Source organism: Terrapene carolina, unplaced genomic scaffold, assembly GCF_002925995.2.
Source record: "Terrapene carolina triunguis isolate 2854851 unplaced genomic scaffold, T_m_triunguis-2.0 Scaffold96, whole genome shotgun sequence".
Classification (NCBI taxonomy): Eukaryota; Metazoa; Chordata; order Testudines; family Emydidae; genus Terrapene; species Terrapene triunguis.
In genome coordinates, this window is record NW_020664447.1 from 38501572 (window position 1) to 38529048 (window position 27477).

Genomic DNA, 27477 nt, shown 5'->3' on the forward strand with positions numbered 1-27477 from the left:
CTTTATTATTCTTTTGCAGCAAACTCAAACACACAGTGAGGGCCAAAGGGCAGGCGGAGAGGGGAAATTGAAAGGGAAAACTAATTCTAAAACCCTCAACATCAAATCGTCACCTCTCATAGCCAGTGTGCAGCTGTTGGGTGTGTTTGTTTTTTCCAGACAATTAGCTATCCTGTAAAATATTATAACCTTCGCTTTTGAAGGAATCGGTGTCACTTTTTGATCAGCAGAACAAGCCCCTAGAGCACTGGTTCTTAACCCATGGCCCAATCAGCACACAGCTGCAGCCCATGTGACATCCTCAGAGCAGTACAGATAGTGTATATAGTGTGTGGATGCAGCCCACATAACACATAGAGAGCTACATATGTGGCTCACAATGGAAAATAGGTTGAGAGCCACTGATCTAGAGGCTCAGGACAACGGCTAATGCTGGGAGTCCTTAGAACCTGTGTCTGAAGAGAGAGGTTGAGTTGCTTGGTTGGCTGCTTTGACTTCCCAGTGAAAACCCTATGTTGAAAGATGCAAAACCCCTCTAACACAGAGATTTTCAAAATGTGGGGGGTGCCGAGGAATTTTTTTTGGGGGGGGGGAGGGAGTGGCGATGCCAGGGGGCTTGGGCCAGCCCCATGCAGGGGAGCTCTGGGAGGAGTATCACCTCCACCCTCTGTCTCACCTAAGTGGGCCACCTAGCCTGTGGGTCAGTGTCAATGCTTCTGCACCCAGTGCTAGCTCTGCCCCCAGAGACTGTCACACACAGCTTCCCCCACCCTGAAAACAGAAGGCAGGAGGGCAGGTATTGGGGGTGGGGGCACAACCAAACATTGAAACTCAAAGGGGGGGGGGGGGGGGGGCTCAGCTAAAAAAGTTTGAAAACCACTGCTCTACCAGGTCCCCATCCAGCACAAGTGATGCCAAGTGGAGTTTTGCCATTGGCTTTAAAGGGTGCAGAGTCAGGCCCAGAGTGAAGTTAGATGCATTTTTCTCCTCCAAGACAACCTCAGTTTTGGCCTGATCCAAAGCCCATTGAAGTCCAGAGAAGCTTTCCATTGATTTCAATGGTCAGGCCTTCTGAGCAGAGTCACTGTGTCTGAACTGCAATCAATACACCGGGACTTTCATTCTACTTCATTATAAACAGATTTCACTCTAGAGTTCAATGTAAGCAGGATCTATTCCATAATAGTTTGTTCCATTTGAATCATCTGGGCCAGGGTTTAGCTTTAGCTCTTCCGTTCTGGGTGGGGCAGACCAGAGTATTTGAAAAACACTTTGGATATAAGAGATTTTTCCTTTAGTTTTAAAGTGTAACCTGAATAGAAATGTCTGGGCCTGACCCTGCATTCCTTGCAGTCCAATGGGAGTTTGCAGGGCACAAGAAACACAGGATCCAGAACTAAGTTTCTTATGTTTTGTTCTTATGAAGCTTTTCACTTCAAATTAATTTTCTAGCCCAAATCCACCTTTGCATTGTTTTTCTACTTTTTTTAAACAATTAAAATGTAAACCAATAATAAAAAGGAAAACAAATGTTATATGTACAGCCATGGGAGCTTCTGTTCTGCGTAAGGTAATTTCTCACTTCATTCATATCCATGCTCTGTGTGTGTGTGTGTGTGTGTGTGTGTGTGTGTTTACTAAAAGATAATTATTCCAGTTTCAACTCCATGGAACGACAAAGGGACTAATGGAGACCATGCAGATTACTCAGTGTTCCTAGGTTAATCACTCTAAATGAGATTCTCTCTCTGGCTGCCAGGTTCACTCTATATTTAAATCCCTGACACCAGGAGGAAAAGGAAATTTCTATAAACCTGTGATCAGTTTCCTGGCAATTAAGAGAATTCTAAGGCCTTGTCTACATGGCCATTTTACAGCGCTGCAACTTTCTCGCTCGGGGTATGAAAAAACACCCCCCTGAGCGCTGCAAGTTTCAGCGCTGTAAAGTGGCAGTGTAGACAGTGCACAAGCGCTGGAAGCCCTGCTCCCAGCGCTGGTAGCCACTCCCCTCGTGGAGGTGGTTTTTTCGCTGGTGCCGCGACTACACAGCCACGTTAAAGCGCTGTCGCGGAAGTGCTTTAACATTGCTAGTGAAGACATACCCTTAGTGTCTGTCTGTCTTTAGGAACAGGGCCAGCCCTAGACCAAATGGCACTCCAGGCCAGGAGCATCTTTGGTGCCCCCCCAACCCATTTGTTAAACTTTTAAATACCTTATTTTTTATTCCATTTGTAGCCAATTTAATGACTTTGATGAATGATTTGCATGTATGATTTCTCTCTTATATAAGATGATAAACTTGCACGCTAGGATCTGTAAATCTAGGAGGAGGTTCGAGGAAAATGTGGAATCTTCCAGACTTTTTGAGAACTACACGTTTCTACAAAGGTCCAGAACATTCTAGGAGGTTAGTGGAAAAATGAATCCACACACAAAATACCTGAAACATTTTACCTCAAATATTCCATTTTCCCTTTTGTCGCTAACAACAAAAACAGTACTCTAACCCCGGCACCCCAGCAGTTGCCTGACCGTAAATCCTGCCCTGTTTAGGAATGGTGAAATGACTATAAATATCCTAAAACAGTGGGTTTGGGATGTGAAATGTATCCCAATGCTTTAAAAACAAAAATGCAATTGAAAACATGCCCAGTGATCTTGGTCTTATCCTGATCTCTTGCTGGTATAACTCAGGAGTAGCTCCACTGATTTAAAACCAGCGTAAAGGAGATTAGAATTGGACTCTCGGTTTTTATATCCAAATCTTCAAATGTCCATCTCCAGCAGGTCACTTCCTGAACTCCACTCTATTTTGAGGTTTTGTTGTCCGAGAAACTCTCAGATGTGGAATAGTATCTTCTGTTAAAATTAGTCATGGACTTTGGAAGATTTTAATATAAAAGCAGCAAAGAGTCCTGTGGCACCTTATAGACGAACAGACGTATTGGAGCATGAGCTTTCGTGGGTGAATACCCACTTCGTCGGATGCATTCACCCACAAAAGCTCATGCGCCAATACGTCTGTTAGTCTATAAGGTGCCACAGGACTCTTAGTCTGGATCTGTAAAAGCAGCAAACACGGCTACCCCTCTGATATTTAATATAAAAATTATTCATACATGTTTCTCCTCCTCTCTTGTAAGGTAAGGACGAGAAGCTTGTGCTTGATTTTTCTCATCTCACCTGGCCTGGATGCTCCAGCAGGTCAGGATTTTAATCTCAACTGGTTGGAACTAGTCATAGAGTTTAAGGCCAGAAAGGACCAGATCATCTAGCCTGACCTCCTGCATGTCAAAGGCCACCAATGGACCAAATGGACCAAAAATAATTAGTGACAGGCTGATCACTTACCTGGCAATGGAGAGGGGCAAGGGCAACTGCCTAACTCTATGAATACAAAAGGCCAGTTCATGTGCTGTCTCTCTGGGGAAATGCAGCATGGGAGTCAGAACCCAGCTGACAGAAAGGGCTGGAGAAGGGGACAGAATCTGGCTCAAGGACACTAGAGCCCAGGCTGTGCTGTGCCAGAGAAGAAAGTAGTTCTACCCAATTAGGAGAGGTGTGCCTCTGCTGCTGCATGTGAGTCCTGCAGGTTACTACAGCTGACAGTTGAACCCATCGCCTTCCTAGTCTATAGGTGGCAGCTCTACCATATTAGTCAAGAGAGAGCCTCCCGTGGCCTGACCTAGTAGGTGGTAGGCTGAGATGATCTCTTTACATCTCTTATATCACCGCTCTTCCCTGGTGGTGCAGGCAGTGGCAGGGTGCTGACTGGTTTCATTGGACTTCACTGAACTGTCTTGTCTTGATGTGCTTGAGTGAAGGATCTGAATGGGAATGAGAGCGGCACCTCCAGCTTCAGGCTCTGCACTGAGATTTTTACGCACAAGCCCATTCGTTTACTATTGATCAAGGTTGTATTTCCGGGGGGGGGATGTACCATAAGCGGATGTATGGGGATCCTGGGCTGGTAGCTCATGTCATTCAGCAGTCATCTTGCTGAGACTGAGTGTAGGACTTTGCCAGATGCTCCCAGCCCCTCAGGGGAATGAATGAACAGGAGTATAGCTTGGTTTGGGAGCACTCACCCCTTGCATCTTAGCAGTAAGCCCAGAGCATCCATCCAGTACTGGCCTTCTCTACTCGGCCAGCATGCTCATGCATGGGGAAGAACTCCCAAGGGAAGTGGTGGGCTGGAATGAAAGCTCAGCACCCCCCACAAAGCCTGGCCTTACAGTCCCTTGCATCAAGAGGTGAAATAGCCCCAGCTGGTATCCACCCTGGGCAGGATGAGCTAGAATCCCCCATTCCCCACCTCTGCAAATGAAAAACAACCATATGAAAATTTTGTTTTAAAAAAATGCTGAGTGCCTAACAGCTTCTATTGAGATCAGTGGTCGCTCCTGGGTGTTGACAGACAGGCAGGTGCCTAAATATGAATGTAGGAGCCTAACTTTAGACTCCTGTTTTGGGAATTGTTAGGCAGAATTCTTTTTCATTCCAAGCCTGTGTGTGTCAAAGACACTATAATAATAGCAGTACTCACAGATTATTGATTCATGTGGCTGTAGCCCTGCTAATATTGGGAATTATTTTTCATGTACTTTACCCCATCCTACTCAGATACTATTGCCCCCTCTCCTAACCTGACCAGGCTCCTGCTGAGCCCTATACCCAGGTGCCACAGAAAGAACATATCTGCTAATAATTGTAATCATACAAAAGTTCTGTTACTTCATCTGATCACATTGCATTGAGTGGGCCAGTCCTCAGCACTCCAGGAGAGAGATCACAGGAGTGCGTAGGTGGCCAGACACCTGGACCAGGGAGGCAGTTATGGAGCAGTGCAAGAATTCCTGATAAAAAATAACTATTGCAAGTAACTTGTTTGGTACAGTAAGTTATTTCAGACCTTGCTGTAGTCACACAGCAGAGTCCATCTACAAGGGAAGTCTCATAATACTTTCCAGCTTTCATCTGAGGGGCTCAAAGTGCTTCATGAACATTAACGACTCCTCACAGGCTAGCGCTCCTTGGGGGTAGGTAAGTATTGTCATCCCTGCGTTAGAGATGAGGAAGCTGAGAGTCCAAGGGATCAAGTGACACACTCAGGATAATAAAGTGAGTCATGGCAGAGCTGGGGTTAGAACCCAAGTCCCTGACTGTCAGTTCCCTGCTGGAAGTACACAGATATTACTGGATCTTGCTAAAACAATGAAGGGAACCTTAAATAGCAACAGCCTGTCAGCCATGTGAAGCTTGTCAGGCTCTGTATTCTTATATGAATCAGTCCTTCTGAAAGGAGAAAGGGATCTCCCTGGCAATAAGGGAGTCTGGTGGTTCCTTTCCATTAAAAGTGCTCTGAGGGCTTGTTGGAAGAAAATCTGGTATTGCTGCTGCTAGGACAGACCCCTGCCTAAGAGATCAACAGCATAATAGAAGGGATTTCCTTCATAATGTGCTTTGTGCCAAAAATGTTTCATTAACAATATAAAACAGGTGACCTGACTCACCCAAATTCTCCTCCTGTTTTAGGGTTACCATACGTCCTCTTTTTCCCGGACATGTCCGGCTTTTCGGCACTCAAACCCCCGTCCGGGGGGAATTGCCAAAAAGCCGAACATGTCCGGGAAAATGGCGGCTCTGCTCCTCCCCTGACTCTTCGGCTCTGTTTAAGAGCCGAGCTGCCCGAGCGCTATGGGCTTCAGGCAGCCCCCTTGCCTCCGGACCCCAGCCGCCGGCCGGGCACTTCCCCTCCCGGGCTCCGGCGGCGCAGGGTCCAGAGGCATGGGGGCTGCCCGAAGCCCAAGCGCTACCAGCTTCACGGTTTGCCGGGCAGCCCCCAGACCCTGCGCCCCCGGCCGGCGCTTGCCCAGCGCAGCTGGAGCCCGGGAGGGGAAGCGCCCAACCGGGGGCGCAGGGTCAGCCCCCAGACCCTGCGCCCCCGTGGGCCCGTGGAGGATCCTCTTTTTTTATTTAATAGATATGGTAACCCTACTGTTGGTGGTCACCCCTGTGACACTGCCATTGCTTGCCCATGCATCCAGGGCCGGCTCTAGGCACCAGCAAACCAAGCATGTGCTTGGGGCAGCACATTTTCAGGGGCGGCATTCCGGCTTTTTTTTTGTTGCTTCTGGCGGCAAAAGCCTAGAGCCGGCCCTGACAGCAGCAGCGCCTCATGCGCAGGGGCGCACTGGGGCCGCCGCAGTTTGCGCCGCGGGGGAGCAGCGCCCGCACCTTGTGGCTGGGCCGGGCAGGCTCTGAGCGGGGGACACTTGGGCTGGGGGCCGCCCTGCGGGGCACACGGAGCCACCTGCAGGTGCTGCAGGGCAGCCGCCCCCCAGCGCCGCAGCCGGGGCTGGGCGAAGCGGCAGGGCGGCCAGAAGCAGCAGCAGTGGAGCCATAGAGGGCGGGGCGCTGCCGTGCAGGGCCCATGTCCCGCTCTCCGGGGCTCCGCTTCCTCTGGGGCTGCCCTGCCCTGGCTCCTCAGCCCCCTGCCGGGGCGGTCCCCCGGCTCTGCCCTCCCGGGTCCCGGCCAGTCCTGGAGGCGGGAGCCCTGGCAGGAGGGACCCTGGGCTGAGGCACGGCCCAGGAGCCCCGCTGCTTACCCCAATCCTGCCAGCGCCGGACTGGCTGGAGGCGAGGGGGGAGCAGGCGAAGTCAGCACTGGTGGGGGGGAGCCCAGGGCTGGGGCGGTAAGGGGGGGGGGGCAGCCAAAATTTTTTTTGCTTGGGGCGGCAAAAAACCTAGAGCCGGCCCTGCATGCATCCCCTGGTTGAAGCAGGCTGGTGGAGAGGGTGAGTGTTCTGTGTGTCTGACTAGACTTGCTGCATCATAAATCTTGAGTTCATTGTCAAATTCTGAGAATGATCTTGGTGCATTGTCACCTCTTTTTTTCCATTCAAAAGTGTTTCCAGAACTTACAAGGTACACAGGGATCACTACTTCCTCTTTCACAGAAACCGTGTACACTTTAACTACTTACAATAGCAAGCGTGGGATCACCATGCAGAAATTTGTTGCACACTTATACCCAATCATTTGGTTGCTTAGAATGTATCCTTAGGACACCACTTTGGCCTGGAAATTTTGCAATTTCAAGCTGTCTTGTGAGACCCACAGTACAGATTTCCTGAGATGAGCTGGGCCTGGACTAAAATCCCACAAGAACAGCCTTTGTTTTTTCCCATGTTCCTGCCCTCCTGTTGGAATTAGGAAGTGTGAGGTACAAGGCCTTTTTTGTTTGGCTGGCTGTTGGAGTTTTTTGATTAAATGAACTTCACCAAAGTTTCAGATTGAGTTTGGAGTGAAAGTTCTGGTCAGTTCTGATTTTATTACAACATCCCCAGGGAACATTTCTTAGATCTTTATGGTTAAAAGTCTCCAGATGCTGTGTGCAGCCAGTATCTGCTTTAGTAAAGTAGGCACAGCTGTTTCTTGGCTGTCCCCTGGCTAGATTTCAGTGTGGGCAATTACTTTCCTCCTCCCCAAATTCCTCCTGTCAGTGTCACAAGAGCAGCATTGCCAAACCCAAGCTTTCAAAAATCATGAGAATGGCTTAAAAATCATGAGATCTCTAAAACAATGCATTTGGAGTTCTGTTTATTTGCCTGCTGGCTTTGGAAGCTTTAGGGATCATGTTTACAAGCTTTTCTCCACAACTGTGAGGGCTAGAAATTTACTTAAAAAAAATATTACAAGCTGAGAGACTGGTATATTCACACGATGCCAAGGCCTGTGGGGATTAAGAAAAACATCAGCTAACACAAGACTTGTTATAAAATCATGAGACTTGGCAACAAAGGTTTCTGGTTGGCTTGGGGCTGGTTCTCCAGCAGGGCCTTGGGCTGCTCCACCTATAGCTTGTATGCTGGGTTGCTTGGGAAGCACTTGGTCTGGCCTCAGCAGAGACACAGTACGACTGTCCAGTGCTGGCTGCGGCATCTTCTCTGGAGCACCATGGAGCTGACACCAGGGACCAGGAGGGCCGAGCAGGATTTGCAGATGGTTCTGTCTCAGGACGAGCCTGTGGCTGATGCTGCACTGCACATCACAGTAGAACCGTGCCAGCTCCTGGTTCTTGGCATTCTGGGCGAGGACGCAGTGAGCCACCTGGTAGAGGAAGCTGAGCCTTTGGAAAGCCTCCTCGTCCTTCACCTGGGCCGACAGCGCTGGAGGATGAGTGTGTCTCAGTCACACGGAGACACCAGCAGCTGCAGCCTCTTCCTGCCCAGCCCCCCAGCTTTGTCAAAGGAGAATTTGGATGGCTGTGTGGAGAGCAGCTTCTGTTGTGACAGGACAATAATTTGTATGTTGTTAAATGGATTTTTCTCATATGCAACATGCTGACAAGGGATGGATGAGAGGAACAGCTATTTGGTTGTGTAACTGTGATGCATTGGTTTGTGTACTGCACCTTTAAATCTACAGGGTTCTGCAGTCTACAGGGACAGGAGGTCATTTTGCTTTCATTGCTGTGCAGACTGACACAGGAGAGACACACTGGGTGCTCTCTCATACAGACCTTACTGTTTTGTTTTCTCATGTTTTGTTTATGTAATAGTAATTTAGAGGGAAAGTATAGGGTTGGTTTTTTTGTATCTGGCAAAGCCAGAACCGTAACTAGGCATTTTAGAGCCTGGGGTGAGCCAGCATATTTGCACCCTACAGTGTTTCATTATTTTTCTATCCCCCGCAGCTTTGCACACTAGGCCTCTTCCCTGCTCACGCCACCCTGGTTACAGCCCTGGGAAAAGCATACCTGGGTTCTCCTATGGCACCCACCAGCTTGGTAGCTGAGCACCATGCACCATTTGAGATTTGCTTGTCAGTAGATCTGCCTCGTGGGCAAAAATCTCTGCTGTAAGAGTATCAAGTACAGAAGCAGTGTTACCAGCTCTCAGGATTTTTTTGGTGTATTTCCTAAAGCCCCAGCTCCTGGAGTCATGTGAACACATGAGCACCTCAGCTCTCATTTAAAAGTAAGTTTCTTTGGGCTCGTCTACACTACTGCGCTACATCAGCGCAGCTGCATCACTGTAGCACATCTGGTGAAGATGCACTATGTCGATGGGGAGCGCATGTCCTGCTGACACAGCGCGGTGTAGACATCACTTTAAGTCGATGTAATTTACATCATTGCTGGCGTGGAACCCGTTTTGTGGACCAGTTATCTGAATCCTTAAAGTTATTTTGCCCTGGATAGGGGCCCAAATCAACGGGTGAAAGAGACTCTGTTTTCAAGATCAAAGAGGGAACTGCAAGCAAGAACTCACTGTCATCCATTAGCTACACTGGAATTCTGTCAGCTTCTTTGCTCCTGAGCAGTTTTTACTGTTGCTAAATTGTTCTCCCAACTGGTTTTTCACAGGGGATGTAAACTACATGGTGCATGTTAAAGGAGAAAAGAGCATCTCTAATAGAGATGGGCCCAAGCTGTAATATTCATCTCTGGATATAGGCCTAACTCCTCCAAAATCCTGGGACCTTCAGATCTGAGGGTCTGGTTAAGCCCATCATAGAGATGGGGCCAGCTGTGAACTGGATTTGGATTAAAATTTCCCACAGTCTAGGGGATGCCTTGTTGATGACTTGTGGCTCTGGCCCATCTCTAGTTTCAAAGGAAATGTGATTAAATTCAATATTTTGTTATTTAGACTTGGGAATTTATTGAAAATGAGGCACAGTGAGTGGAACTAGGAATTACTGTATCTGTCTCTTGATATGCTGCCTGCAGCTACAATAAAACTAGTTATGAAGGGCTCCACCCAGGCAATAAGTTGCAGCACAATTTTCAATTAAAGCACGCACACATTCAAAGGGAACTGGAAATCATCCTAAATCAGGCTCTTCCATGTGTGCGTGGTTACAACTCTGTCTTTCAAAAGCAAAACAGGAAACTCAGAAAGAAACTTTGAGGCTCAAGGGGTTAAATGAAATCCAACTCTCTCCTTTTCCTGTGCAGTAAGGATTAGTAACCAAACAGAAGCTGGGGAGAGGAGGGTGTTGGAGCCACTGATTGAGCTACAGAAGTGGGGAAGTGGACACGCAGCTGGGCTACAGGGTGGCTTTAGTGCCTCTAAACCTTACACTCACCTTCAAACAAACTGATGCAGAAGGTAAGAGTTAGTTTTGCATTGTGGGTCGCTTCTTTCCTCTCCTCTTCATCTCATTTGCCACTTGTCTATTTGTCTTTCCTTTGCTGTTTACAGCTTTTTATTTCCAACTACTTTTTATCAGCTTGGCTACAGTTTAAAGGACAAGAGAGATGTTTGCTGAATGGAGTCCTGTGATTGCAAAATCAGATTTCCTGGCAGAGAGGGAAGGAGAAGACGCTCCATATATTCAGTGAATGTTAATCCCTGCTGCTCCCCACTCCCAAGTTAATTAGTCCAGGGGTTAATATAATCAAATAGCCATTACTAACATTCTTGGGGGAGAGGGAAGAGGTATCAGTTAATGTTGGATGAGCCCAGGGGCTTGGTGCCTAAACAGATCCTGCCAGCATGAGTGTAAAAAGCAATATAAGTTTAGCAGGGCTTGTATTGGTGTGAGAACTGTTACTAGTTTGTGGGGGAAAGTAAGCCCAATGATTAGGACTGTTAAACTGCTGAACCAGTGGATTCCTGCCTGTTGGCAATTAATACTCAAATAACCATTACTATGGGAGACAGCTGTGTGGATTGAAGGAGCACCTGCCTACTTCCAGAGGAAGGGTGTCTCTATTCTGATCGTTACACACTCACTTCACCTGTCCAGAACATAGACCTGATCCTGCAGACCTCTTCTCAAGCAAGTAGTCCCACCAAAGCCAGTGCAAGGAAGGGTTTGCAGGATCAGGCCCCACTCTGACATCTTTTGTGGTTTTCCTGTTGCTAAACAAGTGAACATGTCAGCTGAGAAGGCTACTTTGGGAGCTCACTCTGAGAAAGAGATGGTAAAAGGATGGTTAGTGTTGTGACAAGTGCTGTGCTAAATCTAAAGGCACAGGATTTATAAAGTGCCATGGTATTCCCTGGGGAGGGGCCAGCTGCTTTAAAGGACTTACACAGCTCAGAAAACCCTCATGGCTGTCCAGCATGGAGTTCCCAAGATCAGGAGGTACCAGACTTGGTATAGGAGCATGGGGAGGAAGGCTGGGGTGGTCTGTTTGTAAAGCTTGATTAAAAGTTTTTGTACCTCTGTACTCAGTGATCTTGGAAACTTTTGCACTACATTTAGATTGTACACTCCCCATTTCTACGTTGCACCAGCACAGAGTCCTTCAGCAAGATTGTCTGTAGACAGCTTTGGGATTCATACTCCCGTTCCTCTCTGTACTTTGATAGATGTGATCCCCTCTCTTTCTGGAATGCTTTTTGATCCTAGAGTGTTTCATAAATGGTATAGACACAGGTCCAGTGAAATGCAGCTGTTTCTGGGGTGGAGGGCAGCAAGCAAGAGCACAGCCCACTGTGCAACAGTGTGTTCTGGTGGGCAGTGTTGTCCAAGGATAGCAGGACAAACGCTTTGCTCTTATAGAAAGTGATGGGAGATTTTTAATGCCTACCAAAACCATATAGGGCCATGGATTTTAAAGGGATAGTAACTTAAACATCATTTAAAAAGAGACATTGCTTTACCTACATTACTAAAACAGATTTAAATGAACGTTTTAAAAATTAAATCAAAATTTCCACTATAGATGTTCTGTGTTTACTTTATTATTTCTCTCTGGTTGGACAATGAAGATATGTTAGTTTCACTTTTTTTTTTTAAAGTCACTTTCATTCTCAGATTCTCATGCATCAGCACAGACCTGTGCTGACGACACTGCAGGGAGATGTTTTGTTTCTAAAATAATCTGATTCCATCAGATTTGTAATGTTTCTGATGATCAGTTTTGTAAAAGTATCCCTTTTCCCCTCCTCCCCAAAAAAGCCAACAACAACAAAAAAGTTTGGGGCCAAATTTGCTTTACAATGACCCTGTAAGGTTGTACTGCCTCCACACAGTAAATTGTGTGGAACCTGATGTACGTACGTCAGATGGATAAAGGCCTGAGTTGACCCCCCTGATATTGGAGACTCTGATTCCATAGAATCTACACATTTCAAACCTAAGGCTAGGCTAATAAGACATCCCCTGTAAATGTAATCTGTGAGACAGAACTCCTGTGAGACCCAAATGATTTGTGGCAAATGCCAAGCAGGGGTTCAAAATTTTGTTGCTAGGTCTCTCCACATTCTCTCTCTCTCTCTCTCTCTTTCTCCTTAATAGTTTTAAAAAAAACATTTGAATTTGTTTGCTTTTTAAAATAAGCTGTAAATGAATGTCTCTCTCTAAACAGAAGGACGGCAGCTCTGAGGCTGGGATGCAGCATCAGACAACAGTTAGAGAATGGATAACCTGAAATGTTGTTTTATAAGCTAGGTGCCTTCTGATGCAATCTGTGTGTTTCTGGTTTTGGCTTGCCCCCTTTTGGGTCCAGGTGTTTATCAAGTGTGATGTAAGTGTTCTGCAGTGTCAGTTCATCTAGTCATTAAGGGGTTAGTTATCTCCTAAGAGATGCACGTGGACTCAGCTGGAGTGCATGTGAGTAGCTGTGTTCCAATTTGCCTGATGTGCTAGAAAAGGTGATACATTGTTGCTGCCTTTGTGTTTAGTCTAGAGACCCAGCTGCTCTGTAGAGGAATTAGGGAATTTTTTTATTATTATTATTAACACTTTAATTATAGTATTGCCCAAGGCTCCAATCTGGATTGAGGCCCTGTTGTTCTGGGTGCTGTACAAAACACAAAAAAGAGATAATCCCTGTCCTGAAGGGTTTACTCATTAGGCTGCTGGTGGTTATCTCACTCTTTGGAGTCCTTGTGTAAAATGATAAGCACTTCCTTAAAGAAACCAAGTCTGTGCCTTGAGATTCTTCAGAGCACAGCATGTGGAAATAGTAAGTCTCATAAAAGAATGGGCTGTTTCTGTGAATAAGAATAGCATCTGGCATTACAGTACCTAGGATGGGATTACGAGCTTTATCAATCCTCTCCTTTTAGGCTATAGGCTCATCACCACTTGGGATCAGGAGGAATAATTTTTCTCCCAGAGGCATAATACTGCTCCAGCATGAGCCTGAATGGCTTCACTGCAATGTTATAGCCCTGTAACCCGAACCAGGGGTGTGGGCAGGGTGGCCATGGCCCTCCCACTTTTTAACATGGGCCTACTAGTCTCAGGCAGGCTGGCAGAGGCTGCACTTTGCAGCGGAGGAGCTGAGAAGATGATCAGCTCCCCTGCGACAAAGTGCAGCCCCTGCTAGCGGCGCCTGCCTCTTCCTTGTGGGGGGGGCTGAGGTGGGCCTTAGCCCCCCCCCCCCCATGGGGCCCTGCCCCCTGCTCCTCCTCTTCCCCTGAAGCCCTCCCCCCTGGCCAGGCCAGAAGCTGAAGCCGGGCTGTGGTAAGAGCTGCCCAGGGAACCCAGGCTGCTGTGGGGAGCCCCGGACCCTCCACCTGCCTTGGGCAGTTTGCACCAGAGGGCAGGGACATGAGCTGGGGGCTGCTCTCCTGCCCAGAGCAGGTGGAGGATCTGGGGCTCCCTACAGTGGCACAGGCTCCCTGGGCAGCTCTTACCATGGCCTGGCTCCGGCTATCTGGCCTGACTAGGGAGCGGGGCCTCGGGGGAAAGGGGAGGAGCAGGTGGTGGCAGGACCTTTGGGGGAAGAGGAGGAGCAGGGATGGGGACATAGTTCTGGCTCTGGTGATCACCCCACTTCTATGCAGGTTCCGGCGCTCCTGACCCAAGCCCTAGCCAGTTGGCAGCTGTGGGTCTTTTATTGCAGTGTAGACATAGATTCCTTTGAAGCGTCCAATACTGGTTACGGTTAATGGCAGTATACTGATGCTAGATGGACGACTGGTCTGATCCAATACATCCATTCCTAAATCCTTAAAGGTGTCCCTTAATCCTGAGGGATTTACACACTGTTCTGTGAGGATAATAGAGCCGTCTCCCATTGTAATCTTTGCTCTGCAGGAGTTCATTATGTGTATATCCACCCAAAGGTGGTCTCTTATTTGACTCCATTATTGGATTAGACCAATAGTCAATCTAAATCCAGTATCCTGTTTCTGGCAGTGACTAAAAGGCATCTCTGGTTTCTGAAGAGGGATATATATGAATGGAACTGGATGCTTAACTACACGTGCTCGTGCATATGTACACACCATGTGTTCCTGCTCGCTCACGCAAATGCACAAACACACTCAACATGCAGACGTATGATGTTGTCTGGAAAAACTGTACCACCCACTGATTGTTTATTTTGCTACTTAGTTCTTAGAGCAGTGACTGCTGTGCTCTGGCTGCTACTGGGGAAGCACAGTGATGGGTCTTTGCAGAACAAACAGCAGGTTTATTTTTAGATGACACAGTTATCATTTTTCTCTGATCACACAGTCCCATATGCGCTTCCTTTCATATCACACTGCAGTGCCGGGAGTGATCACACACTCAAAGGTGCTGGGCTGGCAGCCCTGGAGACAGAAGCTGTTTCTCCTAGCACAGGCACTGCCTCTTAACTTTTTTTAGTGGAGTCAAAAGGATTTTTCAGTTCTGCTAGCTTTCATCTCCTCCCACTTACACAGCAATGTAAAACTGGTGTAACTCAATTTACTTCATCAGACATACTTCTGATTTACGCCACTAAGGGAGAGGAGACTTGGGCCCCACAGGTGCAAAGAGAGAAAGAAAACAGTTCAGATTATTTTAAGGTTTACACTTGAAGTACTATTACAATACTTGTATGGTTGAGAAAATTGTCTTGTTGTTGTTGTTGGGGAGGGAGGAATAGTTTAATTGGAGGTAGTTACCCAGCATCTAGACTCTGGTTAGCTTCTCAAGAAGTTTCCCAAAGTTAAGTGTGTTAACCAGAGCCAGCTAACAAGTTTTTAAACGTCATTGTCTTTGTCCACATTCAGTGCTAGTGTTAAAATCATGTTAGTTAATACACATAAGCTAAAACTTTTAAAACACCACTCATTTTCCTAATCTATCCAAACCCCAAATTAATGACCCATAGCAGTATTAGAATATGAATGTAAGTCTTTAGCTAGTCTTTTTTTTCATTCTTTTTAATGCTTAGGATTTTTAAATTTTAATTCTCTTCATGTATTTTCTGCATGTTTGTTCTATTGTGGCTTGTGGCAACATTAGCTGTCTAGATTTTTTACGTGGGGCAATGTAATAGAGACTTAATCAACATGTGTACTCAGTGAGATTACTAAACTAAAAGTTATAATTGAATCTTTAAAAAAATAAAGGTTTGTAATGGAACCCTGGTTGCAACCTTAACTATGGAAGGCTTGCTGCAGAGGGCTAAATCTGAATGGATAGCTTAGTGTCTGCCTATTACTATCCTCAAGAAATATTGTATTTCTCCTTGTAATGGAACATTATAGGCTGGGACAACCACCACCTCTTCTCTGATGCACAAGGCATACCTACAAATGTGTTCAATCTACATCACTAATATTACTGTACTTTGGATTTCATGGGGTGGGAAAGACACAGATGTGCAATTTCTGCAAAGACATAGCCTCATCTTGCATTGCCATCCCATCCCTTGGCTGGGTGTGGGAGGGTGAAGGCTCACTGTGGAATTCTCTTGGTCAGGAGATGCCAGAATCTGACCTTGCTGTGGTAGCTGATGATTTTTCAGTTTCTCTTTTCACAATCCCTATGTGGTGGGATTGAAACAAGCTTCTTGTCTGCCTGTCCATCCCGGTTCCTGACTCACAGGTCCAACAGTGTCTGCCATGAGTTACTCTTGATCGACTCTCCTAAAGTTCTGCCAAGCTTGGCATTGTTGTAAGAGTCCCTTGTGATAATAGGGCCCACCCAAGCTGGCCACATCAGTGATCTAGATATAATCATATGTCTGTTATGAACAGTGCCCCAGATCTCACCATCTCTCTCCCCCAAAATACAGGGGACTTAAGTGTCAGAGTGACGGGGTAGTGACTGGAGACCTCAGTACTAATTGGGTCAGAAGCTTGTCTGGGTGTCTTGATTTAGTCCTCAGTCCTTAATACAAAACCACAAATATAGCTTTACTCACAGGGCTGAAATTGCCAGGCATGGTTCAGATCACAATAGAAGTGCACAGGCAGAGCTGTAGGGGTGGACAGGATTGGAATAGCATGAGATGCTGCAGGTCAGGATTGAGGTGTGTTGGCAGAGCTGCATAGGTTCCCGATTGGAATAGCAGGCAATGTTGCGGGTTGAAATTAAAGTATGTTGACAGCTGTGCAGGGGAAACTTACAAAGCACCTGCACTCAACCATGAAGTAAGAGAGTGCTCTTACTGTTTCTGCTATCGTCAGTATCTTATTTTAAGTTCAGAATTCACCTCAAATCTAAAAACGTAACAACTTCATTTAAGAAAAAAGTTACGTCTGAAAGCATGTTTCAATGATGACTAATACAAAAATAAAATTACTTTCTTAGAATCCTGCACTTTTTTACAAAAGGTCAAACATTAACAAGTGTGGAAATGAAGAGTTAGGGGATCCAGCCAGTTCCCCACTGCCATGTAAACCTTTCTCAAGCACCCAAGTCGCACCACTTTTTACCTTCCGGTCTCCTAGTCATGCTCCATCCCTCCATTCTCTCCTAGCATCTCCAGCCAGTTTATATGTAGAGACATTTTAAAATTTTAAACGTTGCTTTGTATTCAGATTAAAAAGAGCTCTGTCTGAGTGTGTCCCAGGCCTTAGCTGCAGGTAACAGGAGTGTGGGGAGGGAAAAACAATACAACATCCTGTTTAACACACACTCGCTTGCTCATTTTCTATACAGAGTATTTATCCACCTTGGCTCAAAGGGAGTCAGGACCAGGGCTTGCTTCGGCTTGGTCAAAAACAGAGAGAGAAATGTCAAACAAAGGACAGTTGGCTTCAGGCAGGGGAGAAAAGAAACAGCCATTGAGTTAAGAAGTCTCTTGGACCCAGTTTAATCCTCCTGTCTAAGGCAGAGGATCAGTTTCTCAATGCTTCCTGGCTTGGTCCTCAGACCTTCCCAGCCCTGTTTCCAGCCAGGGGAGAGCTAACCCTCATAGGCCTTCTCCCAGCCTCTTTATATCGCTGCTCTAGTGAGCCCCTAGTTGCCTACCTCTGTATAGGACGTGTTCACCCCATCTCACGCTCTTCATGTTATATCTCTAATTCCTATGCTAATCCAACCATAAACCCTAAAAAAGGTGCCTGATTCTCCCTGGCAAGGCCAGCAAACCCCCCCCCCCCCCCCCAAAAAAAAAAAAATGGAGTTGAGCCATATTGGAGACCTGGTGAGTAAAACAAAAGTTAGGAACATTTTAAGAAAATAAACAGGGAAACTTTTTTAAAGCATCATGGGCCAGATCCTCTGTTTATGTAAACTTTCAGCTATGACTAAACCAGCTTAGGAATAAAGCTCCATAATTTTAAAAATCCCTTTCTGGTTGGTATGTTTCTTGGTTGTAGTTTTTTTTTTTTTTCTTCTTTCCCCCTTCCAGACTTCCCAGAAAATCTGTCCTGGCATAGAATCATAGGACTGCAAGGGACCTTGAGAGGACATCTAGTCCAGTCTCTTGCCTCATGGCAGGACTAAGTATTATCTAGACCATTCCTGACAGGTGTTTGGAGATTTTTAAGAGCAGGTGGACAATGATGGAGATTCCATAACCTCCCTAGGCAATTTATTCCAGTGCTTAACTATCCTGACAGTTAGGAAGTTTTTCTTAATGTCCAACCTAAACCTCCCTTGCTGCAATTTAAGCCCATTTCTTCTTGTCCTATCCTCAGAGGTTTAGAAAAACAATTTTTCTCCCTCCTCCTTGTAACAACCTTTTACGTACTTGAAAACTGTTATCATATCCCCTCTCAGTCTTCCCTTTTCCAGACTAAACAAACCAAATTTTTTCAATCTTCCCTCATAGGTCATGTTTTCTAGTCTCTTGTCTGGACTTTTACCATGTAAAGCAGAACCAGGCATTGCTGTCTGTCCAATGATTTTTTGAAAGGATATAGTTTAAAGAGCGAGAGAGAGAGATGGGGAAACCATTTTGAAAAACAGCTGTCTAAATCATGTCCGCCATTTCCTCATGTCCAAAAGGGCATGGTGTGCAGTGACCCATCCTGAGCTCCTATGGCCTCATTTGCACATGCAGATATGATTTTTGCACAAGCAGTTTAGGCAGACACCCACGGAGCTGGGCAAAGGTGCCCAGGATTCCACATGAAGCTATAAATTGGACCGAGGTTGTGTCAGAACATAGACCCGAGCTCGCTGAAAGGTTTGCAAACCTTATTGAGCTTGGTCTGAGTTTGGAGTTTGCAATGAAATGAGATGCACTGAGTTTCTAGTTTCCATTGCCACAGTGTCCCACTGGTGTAGTCAAAGCTACGGTGGAGGTACTGCTACAGTGCGGACTATCAGCTCTTTCCAAGCCTCCTAATTGCTAGCAATGGGCGAACCTCAAAATCTTCAGCGTTGGATGAGTTCAGTATTAAACCTGAGAGTCTGGATGCTTATCCCAGCGTTCTTGGGACTGCACAGCTGGGCTGCACATTTCACCAGTGCCATCTCTCATGAAATTGGTGGGATCTCGTTCTGGCCAGGCTGGATTCAAACCAAGGAGCCCCTCCTAGTATTCTGGCACTTCTGCTTCCAGGCCCACCCTTTCAAATCTCAAAAAGGGTCAGGTTGGGGCTAAGCTTTCCATATTCAGCCCTTCATTCAAACTCTTGTATCCTGGTGCAGCTCATATGGGGCAAATTTTTTAAACTTGGGTGCCTAACTCTAGATGCCTGATTCCATATTAGGCATCTAAATAAATGTAGGCACCTGACAATTCCCATTGACTTCAAAGGCAGCTGCAGGTGGTAAGCACCTCTCCAAAATCAGGCTAGATCTTTAGATGCCTAAATATGGATTTTAGACAGCCAAATTTTGAAGATTTTAGACATGCAAGATCACCTCCTGTATTCTAAGACCCTGCTCCTGAAACTCCTCCAACTCAAACAGGGTGAGTCAGATGCAGAAAGAATCTTTAACCTGGGAATTTCCTGGTTTTGATTGGCTGAAGTCAGAACATTATTATTTTAAATACCTTTTTTAAAAAAACCCCTATATATGTTGTATGTATAAATGGGTAGGTGGGAGGACAAGAAACAGCATGTGTTTCCCTCTCCCCTCCCCTCCAGGCCCTGTGATGGTGGTCTCATTATGCCAAAGGCAAGCTTAGGAGAAATGCTGGGGATCAGTAATTACATGCTGGCTTTCTGTGGAGGATAATTTCAGTCTTCACAGTTGCCTTGATTTGTCTGGGGTATGTAGTGACAAACTACCTTTTACTTGCCTTTGGTTTCAGTCCATCCCCTTTTCCTGTTGAGTCTCTATTTCACTCCATGGTCCCTTCCATCAGATCTCCCACCAGACCAGCCTGCCCCCCTCCATCCCTGACCTGTGCTCCACAGAGAGTTCTAGCCACGAAGGAGCAAGAAACCAGCAGTTCTGATCAATGTTCTCTTTATTCCACAGAGGAAGATGAAGAACTTGTTCCTCCTGCTCACGCTAACAATGATGCCACTTCCTGCATCTTCAGTAAGTTAAGCACCTTTTCTCAAGAGTGGCTGTTACCAGGGATGGCATGAAACTTGGGGTAGAGGGTTTCAACTTTGGCAGCCAAAGTGTTTGTAGAGAACTTGGGGTAATGGGTGTCCTACTTGAAAATGACTACATACATGCACTTGAAGAAGTTAATACTTGACTGACATACACTTGATGTTGTATCTGTCCTCCACGTCTCCATCGAGGTGATAGTGATACACACACATGCTAGTCATTGCATTAGAAAGTCTGTGAGCTAGTTGGGTATGTTACACAATCTCTCCCTGCTAGCTGCTAACGCTATTGGCTCAAAACCAGCAGCCTTGGCCAAAAAAGAGCCAAAAAAGTTCATCCCATGTGAGCAAAGCACCACGTTGTCCAGTGAAACTGTGAAGCAGGAGAATCTCTGGGGGATGGCTTTATGCTGCTTGTCTCTGATATTAGACACTGTGTCCTAAAGTCAGTAACTTCTCTTGAAAGAATGTGTAATGAATGGAAATGGTGGTGCATCTGTAGAGGAGGGGAAGTTTAACAATCTGTCCTTAAGTGCCTCTGTGGTGTGAGAGCCACATTGGATGCTGGAACTGCCCAGCTAAGGAGGTGTGAGGAGATGCAGTTTAATAGTCGAGAGAGGAATGGAAGCACCAACACATTCAGATGGGTCATTCCTAGTTCCTTCCATGACAGATTAAAGGCATAACTCCTCATCATCATAAAGGGAATTTCATACTTAATCTGCCTCACATGGCATTAAAAATGTCCCTCCCCCATTTGTGATTCCTGTAGTCACAGAGTTCAGTGAGAATTTGAAAATATCTGAATTGGAAAGTGCACTTAAACATTTTGCAGGGGGGACAATTTTTCTCTAATGAAAGGTATTGTGTCTTTAAAATGGTGGAGCTCTGTTACTCCTCTTCTGATGTAGTAGGAGCTAATCCCAGAGCAGCCCTGCTGCTGAGGCAGGAACAGTTGTTTTGTGTTCACTGTCGGACAAGTCACATGTGGAATAGGAGTCAGGTGAGATGGTTGTATTTGTATAAAGGTAATTCACCCTTCAGTCTTGCCAGAGTAGTATGGACCTCTGGAGTCAATGGTACTCCAAAAGGGGCTTAAAGGACTGTCCAGTGACATGGCAGCATGAAAAAAAAACTAACCGTCATGTGTGGGCTTCATTGTAGACACAGTAACTCTTCTGTTGTAAACTGTTCTCAACCTTTTGCCTAGAAATACAGACAGAAGTTTTTCTGATGAATCAGAGCATAGGCAACTGTCATTGCTGGAGGCTATGTGTTATACAAATGCACAATGTTCTGTCAAGGGTTGAGTAACATTCCAGGGCCCTTGGACACACATCTGGATAAACACCTCTAATCACTACTGTCAAGCACATCTCTTCCAATGGGCCATAAAACAACTAATAGGATACTGCTAATGTTCCTTCTTCTATAGAAGCCCCAGGTCAAAAGTCCATGCTGTATCAGCTGACACTGGGTTTTTGCTATTCTAAAAGAGCCCAAATTTAGAACATTTCCCTACTAGGTGCCAGAAAGATAGAACTTTAGGAGTTATCTTCACATTTGCTGGAAATCTAAACCAGGAAATGAATTAAAACCGCTCAATGTGTAGCCTTTTGGAAGGGGCTAGCTCGCAGAAGGTAACTCCCCAAAACACAAGCATACTTTTGCTGCTATATAATTTAATAATAATATTTTACCTCTTGAAACCTATTTTCATGCTTCACATATGTCATAAGTGACATGTATGTGGCCCTACCTAGTCTCCAACATGTCCATATTATTGGCCAGTCTTTGCTCAGAATAAATGCAGGATTGGAAGAGATGGGATACTGCAGGGCAGGACTGAGATATATTGACAAAACTCTGAGAGGACCCAGAGCTGGAATAGCAGGGGCATTGGCAGGTCAGCTTGATAGGAACTTACAGAGTTACTTATAGAGTTCCTACCACTGCCTAGTGGGCAATGTGCTAAGATTGAAAACATTGTTGGGGTGTCAAATCAGTAAAGAGGTCCGTTGCCAGAGCTGTGTAGGGGATTGAATAATAGGGATGATGCAGCTCAGTTGGAGGGACTCTGGGACAGCTATATGTGAGAGGCTTGCGCTGTGCCTGCCTGCACTGTATTTGCCTTTAATTCTTTCATGAACAATAAAATTAATCAAATTAATTCCCCTGCCTCCCACACTAGTGCCTGAAAAAGAATCTACATGTCCTGCCCTGCTCCCACAGTGTCACTGGCTGATCGCTATGATTCCCCAGCTGAATGGGTGCATGGATAGGCTAGTATATGACAGCAAACCCCTTATGGCTTAATGGATTAACAGTATGAGGAGAAGCGCATAAGGAGGATGTGTGCAGGGGTGCTGAAAAGGGTGTATGTGGACACAGAGATTATACCCCCCCTTTTTAGTAGCTCTGAATGTTGGGGAAAATCCAGCTGTCTCAGCTCTGAGAACAGCGAGTGGAGGTTGATGAATCACATCATGGGGCTGAATCTGCTCTCACTGCAGTCAATGAGAGTTTGAGCACTGACATGACTGAGAGTAGGATTGGGCCCAGTGTGTTCCAAAATTGAGCGTGTGCCCACACAAATCTACAAAACTTTCTACAGAAATTACAGTCTGCTGGCTTCTGAAATTCCCTGCTATCATTGGGTGGGAGGGGAATTTGGGAAGAAGGCCTTCTGATAATGAACCACATGCCCCAAAGGATGCATGCTGTCTGGCTACACTGATTAGGACCGCTTCCATGTGATGACATTGCCTTAAAACAGACTGCCTTCAGTGGAGGAGGCTTGAGAGCATAGACTTGGAAATGATACAGACTGATAATGATGATGCAAATATAGAAATCAACTGGGTGTGAGTTGCAGGCAGGGGTGTGTGCATACGTGTGTGTGCCTGCTTGTGAACAGGACTCCTTTAAACTAATTTGATTGAAGGGTGAGTCCTAGTGGCTGCTCTTTTCCTTCTCTTCTCCCTTTTCGTGTTCCCGGTTTTAGTCCGGAGTAGGCAATTTTTTTTTATTTTAATGACATCAACTGTCAGATCAGGGAAAGCAGCAGATAACTGAGTGGGGAGGTGCTGGCAAAGGTGACAACTGAGAATTTTGTCTGGGTCCAGCCTCAGCAGGTTGTCTGAGATTAATGGCCGGAGCGAGCTTCAGATTTAGCTGCTGACTGCAATAGGCAGCACTTGGGAGGAACTCAGATGCACGGACTGCCTGCAGCACCAGCTGGCTGATAGGAGTTTATCACCCAATGCTCCATCCTCAGCAGCACCTGCTGTCCCAGGCTTTGCCTCCCCTCCTTGCCAGCCAGAACATGCTGGTACCAAGCAGAACCTGCAGGATGTCTCTCTCTCTCCTCTTCCCAACACATGAGAGACCCCAGGCTCCATAGAGGGGACCCAGGGAGGAGACCAACCCAGCTGCCAGCATCTCCTCTGTTTGTATTAGTAGTGCCTAGGTGCAGGATACGGGCTCATTGTGCTAGATGCTGTACAGACAAGTAACAAAGACGACAGTCCCTGCCTCCTAGAGCTTACACTCTAGGTGTCGGACAAGACAGGACAGATGGACAACACAGACAAAGGCCTCAGTGTAGACAAGCCCTAAAGCTGCTTCCATTCTAGAAAAGTTGGAATCAATGGTAATGATGGTGGAGGCTAGAAGTGAGGCATTTTTTTTTTTATCACTGAGACTCAGAGCAGGGGGAGATAACACAACAGTAAAACTGCCCGAGCTCTGTCTACAGTACAGCTTCCACCACTGCTACTGCATGTGGAGCTGTGCCACGGGAGACTAGAGTGAATTTTCCTGCTGTAGACAAAACTTCATATAAAAGCCACTTTCTCAAGATCTTGCACATGAGTAATCCTTCCCTCTTGGCTATGCAGATTTTGATTGCTTGGCACGTAACGGGCCTGATTTCCAGCCAGGCCTTGTCCTGGCTTCCATTTGTGCAAGTGTAATTTTGTGCCTGCAAATAACTGCACCCTGCATGTTTTGCACCTTTTGGGCCAGATTACAAACCCCTTCCCCATGCTGGTGGCAATCCCAATCATCAAAGCAGTCCCACTGAAGTCACTCAGCCTATTCCAGTGTGTAACTGCTCAGCATTTTAAGGGGTACACGATCTGGCTGTTCAGGTAGTTAGGGGATGTCTAATTTGCCCCCACTCTGAATAGCAACAGGAGGCTGTTTTGAGGCCTGGTTGAAAATCCTACCCAGTGTGTATTAATCTGGAGACTCCTGCCTTCCACTGGTATCTCTACATTTACACCTACATGTATAGGTTAATGTGATGTTCTTTAATATGGTGCTCACTACTTCTGTACCATTTAGTGTTTCATCTCCTGCTGCCACCACCTTGTTTTGTTTTAGTTGTTCCTGTTTTGTTTGAATGCATTTCCTTGATGACTTTTGTATTATTCATAATAATGATACTTAGCACTTTTTGCCTTTAAAGATCTTTACGAACACGTGTCTCCGAGGCAAGAATAATGAGGAGTTAAGACAGAATTACTGGAAATGATTGCCTGAGTCCAGCCACAACAGTGTGTCTGAGACTCATGGCCAAAGTGAGCAGAGATTTAGCTGTAGCCTGCAATATATACAGGCAGCACTAGAAGGCAGAAGATGAACTCCTGCCTGCAGCACTCTGTGTTGAGGGTTTTTCTTTTGCCTTATTTATATAGGACATCCATTTATTTCTCATTTGTTTTGTTACACCAATAGCCTAAAATGAGTTGTATATCCAAAATCAATCCATCTGCATATACCCAGATAACTGCACTTGTCATGTTTCTACAGGATAGGCCTGTGAGACGCTGAGCATCATCAACTCCCCTTCACGTCAATGGTAGTTGAGGGATCAGCACCTTGTAGGATTGGGCCTTCAGTCACTCAGGAAAATGACATGCAGATTATTACTACTTAGATGATCATAATGCGCCACAGATGCTAGGATTTTTCCACATAGAATCATAGAATATCAGGGTTGGAAGGGACCTCAGGAGGTCATCTAGTCCAACCCCCTGCTCAAAGCAAGAACAATCCCCAGACAGATTTTTGCCCCAGATCCCTAAATAGCCCCCTCAACGATTGAACTCACAACCCTGGGTTTAGCAGGCCAATGCGCAAACCACTGAGCTATCCCTCCCCCCATTTTAGTCCAACCCCCTGCTCAAAGCAGGACCAATCCCCATGTGGAGGACAACCTGGTCCAAGACCATTAACACCATTTTTTCTCATTGATAACTTCTTTGTTTCTCAGCAAATTATTTTGCAAACACAGCAAAGTCACATTCCTTGCTGAGGACTCCATGGCAAGAGTGGACTCTCTCAGTCAATCCATTATGAAATAAACTGAGATCAACCCAGAAGAATCAGAACATTTTTGTGTGTGTTGAAATAACTGTTCCCCCAACCCCACAATCACATATCTCAACAATGGCCAAATGGAAATGTTTGCCCTTGATTAGACCTCAAGGGTGCATCAATACAAAGGTAAACTTGATGCCATTAGCAGACTTAGCAAATAAAAGCATGGAAAGTTATCTAAGAAATGCAAAGTACTGTAAGATCAAACTGGATATGAGAAATGACCTATGCACTCTCTGGGAATGACTGTAGTTTTATGCTACAGATGTTCTACATGACTTGACAGTAAGACACAGGGAACCAAGTCCACGTTAATCTTTTATCACTGAAGTTGATAGCCAGACCTTCTCTTCCAGCAGGTAACATTGTGCAGACTCTTGTAGCTAGTCCTCCAATGTGGAGGCACTTTTCATCACCTCTTTTTTTGGAAATAAGATTGTGTGCCCAAATAAGTAAAATTTGTACCAGATCTATGTAGAGTCTAATAATTGGATTATTGGGTTCAGTAAGCCCCAGAAATGCTAATTGTGGCTCAAGTAATGTTTTTTTTTTTTTTTTTTTTTTGAGGATTTCCAAGGAGTTTTGAACAGCAGTTCACAATATAAAGTTGCCAATTTAGTGGAGAACAGGGCTGATTAGATACAGTGCCCAGTACAGTTCTTTGGGAAACTTCTAAAGGGTCTGATTCAAAGCTCTTTGAAGCCAATTAAAATCTTTCTAATAACATGGATTGGGCCCTAAATGATGAAAAATAGGACCTTAGAATGTAAGTTCCTTCTTAGCCATAAAGTGATGCTATAATTATAAAACCATTGTGTCTCCAACAGGAATTTTATGCCTGATACCTGCCAGTGCTGTCTCTGTTTGCAATATGTAGTGTAGTTATGTCACTCCCAGGATATTAGAGAGACAAGGTGGGTGAGGTAATATCTTTTATTGAACCAATTTCTGTTGGTGAGAGAGACAAGCTTTCTATAAAGTTTTCAGAGAAGAATTCTGTGTGGCTCGAAAGCTTGTCTCTCTCACCAGCAGGAATTGGTCCAATAAAAGAGATTACCTTACCTGCCTTGTCTGTCCGAAATACACAGTCTTCTCTCTTTACTTATCTACTTGTCTGTCTCTCTCTTGTCTCCCTGAGCAGCTAAGAAATCCCCGAAGGGCCTTCTCCAACACCACACAGGTACTGCCAACATTCTCTGCCCCTCCCAGTTGGGTGTCATACCTCCTCCCCACAGTACCTTGTGCTATAAGTTCTGTTTGTATCCTGATTGGTTCATGGGCCCCTTAGAGCACTGTGTATATTGGAATTACTCTCAAAGGCAGGGTGTGTACCAATCCTCACGGGAGCTGGAGGCATCTCTTTTACACCGCTAACTGGTTACTATGGACACAGTTGTCTTTATAAGCAGAAGATGCCACAAATCAGGTCAGCAACACCCTAACCAGGAGTTACAAATGTTACACTAAACTTAGAAATGAAACCATTGACCTTAAAAAGTTCCACTTGGTTCAGAGCACCACCGTGGGGGTGCTAGCCCAGTAGGGGCCATATGCAGGAATGTTTTGCCTCCCCCCCCCCATTTTAAAACATAATAAAAAGCTAATAGGTGGCCCCTTGAGCTGCCCCTAAAGCACTTGCTTAGTCTGCTTATGCCAAATGTTGGCTCTGGAGCACAGCAGTCCATTTACTCTGCCCCACAGACCATGGAGAGCATGTCACACGAATATCACACTCTCCTGAGTAATCTTACTCTTTAAAATCCTCCATGCCCCTGGAGTACAAGACGTCCAAGCAGAGGAGAGAGTCAGCAAGGGGGCATATGTCATTCTACTGCGTTAACCATTCCACCCAATGGACGGCTGCCCAATAAGGAGAGCTAACCAGGGCTTGCGTTTCTGATGCCTTTGTGTGTCAGGCAGGGCAGTTCTGTACCCTGTGTTGCTTTCTCTGACATGTTAAAACATGCTGTCCTAGGCACACCCATGGCAAATTAGAGAACTCCATGTATGTGTGTTGCTGAAGGCAGGAAAATGGAGCTGGGTGGTACACTAATAATGAACGTTGTGGATTCTGCTCGAGGGTCCAGCAGGGGTTTAGTCATCGTGGCTGACAATAGATGAAAGCATACCAGAGGCTGAGCAGAGCAAAGGAAGGCTGTTGGGACGAAAACTGGATAATGGCATCTAGAAACAGCTCGTTATAAGGATCCTATAATAATAGATTTTGTATCTGTCATAAATACACAGACCTATAAAATATTTATATATTTATGCAAGTCTGTACACATGCACACAAAACAAGCCCAGTGCATTGTTTTGAATATATGGGAGCAGTGAGCCCAGAATGGGAAACCCCCCTGTCACTCTACTGCTCAGCAAGGGCTCTTTTGCTAAGATATCCCTTTTGCGCTGTGGCTAAACGAAGTAGTGTTGAGTTGATGGTTGCTCCTGGGCTCTG

General features: G+C 45.7%; 1 protein-coding gene across 1 annotated transcript in view; it reads left to right on the forward strand.

The window, feature by feature from the left end:
• Nucleotides 1–10018: 10018 nt before the first annotated feature.
• Nucleotides 10019–27477, forward strand: part of PAPLN (papilin, proteoglycan like sulfated glycoprotein) — a 63934-nt gene continuing 46475 nt past the window's right edge. The window contains exons 1-2 of the mRNA XM_029911432.1: nt 10019–10118; nt 19552–19614. Coding sequence (XP_029767292.1) covers nt 10110–10118; nt 19552–19614 — 72 coding nt within the window. The 5' untranslated portion in view covers nt 10019–10109. The remainder of the gene's footprint in view (nt 10119–19551; nt 19615–27477) is intronic.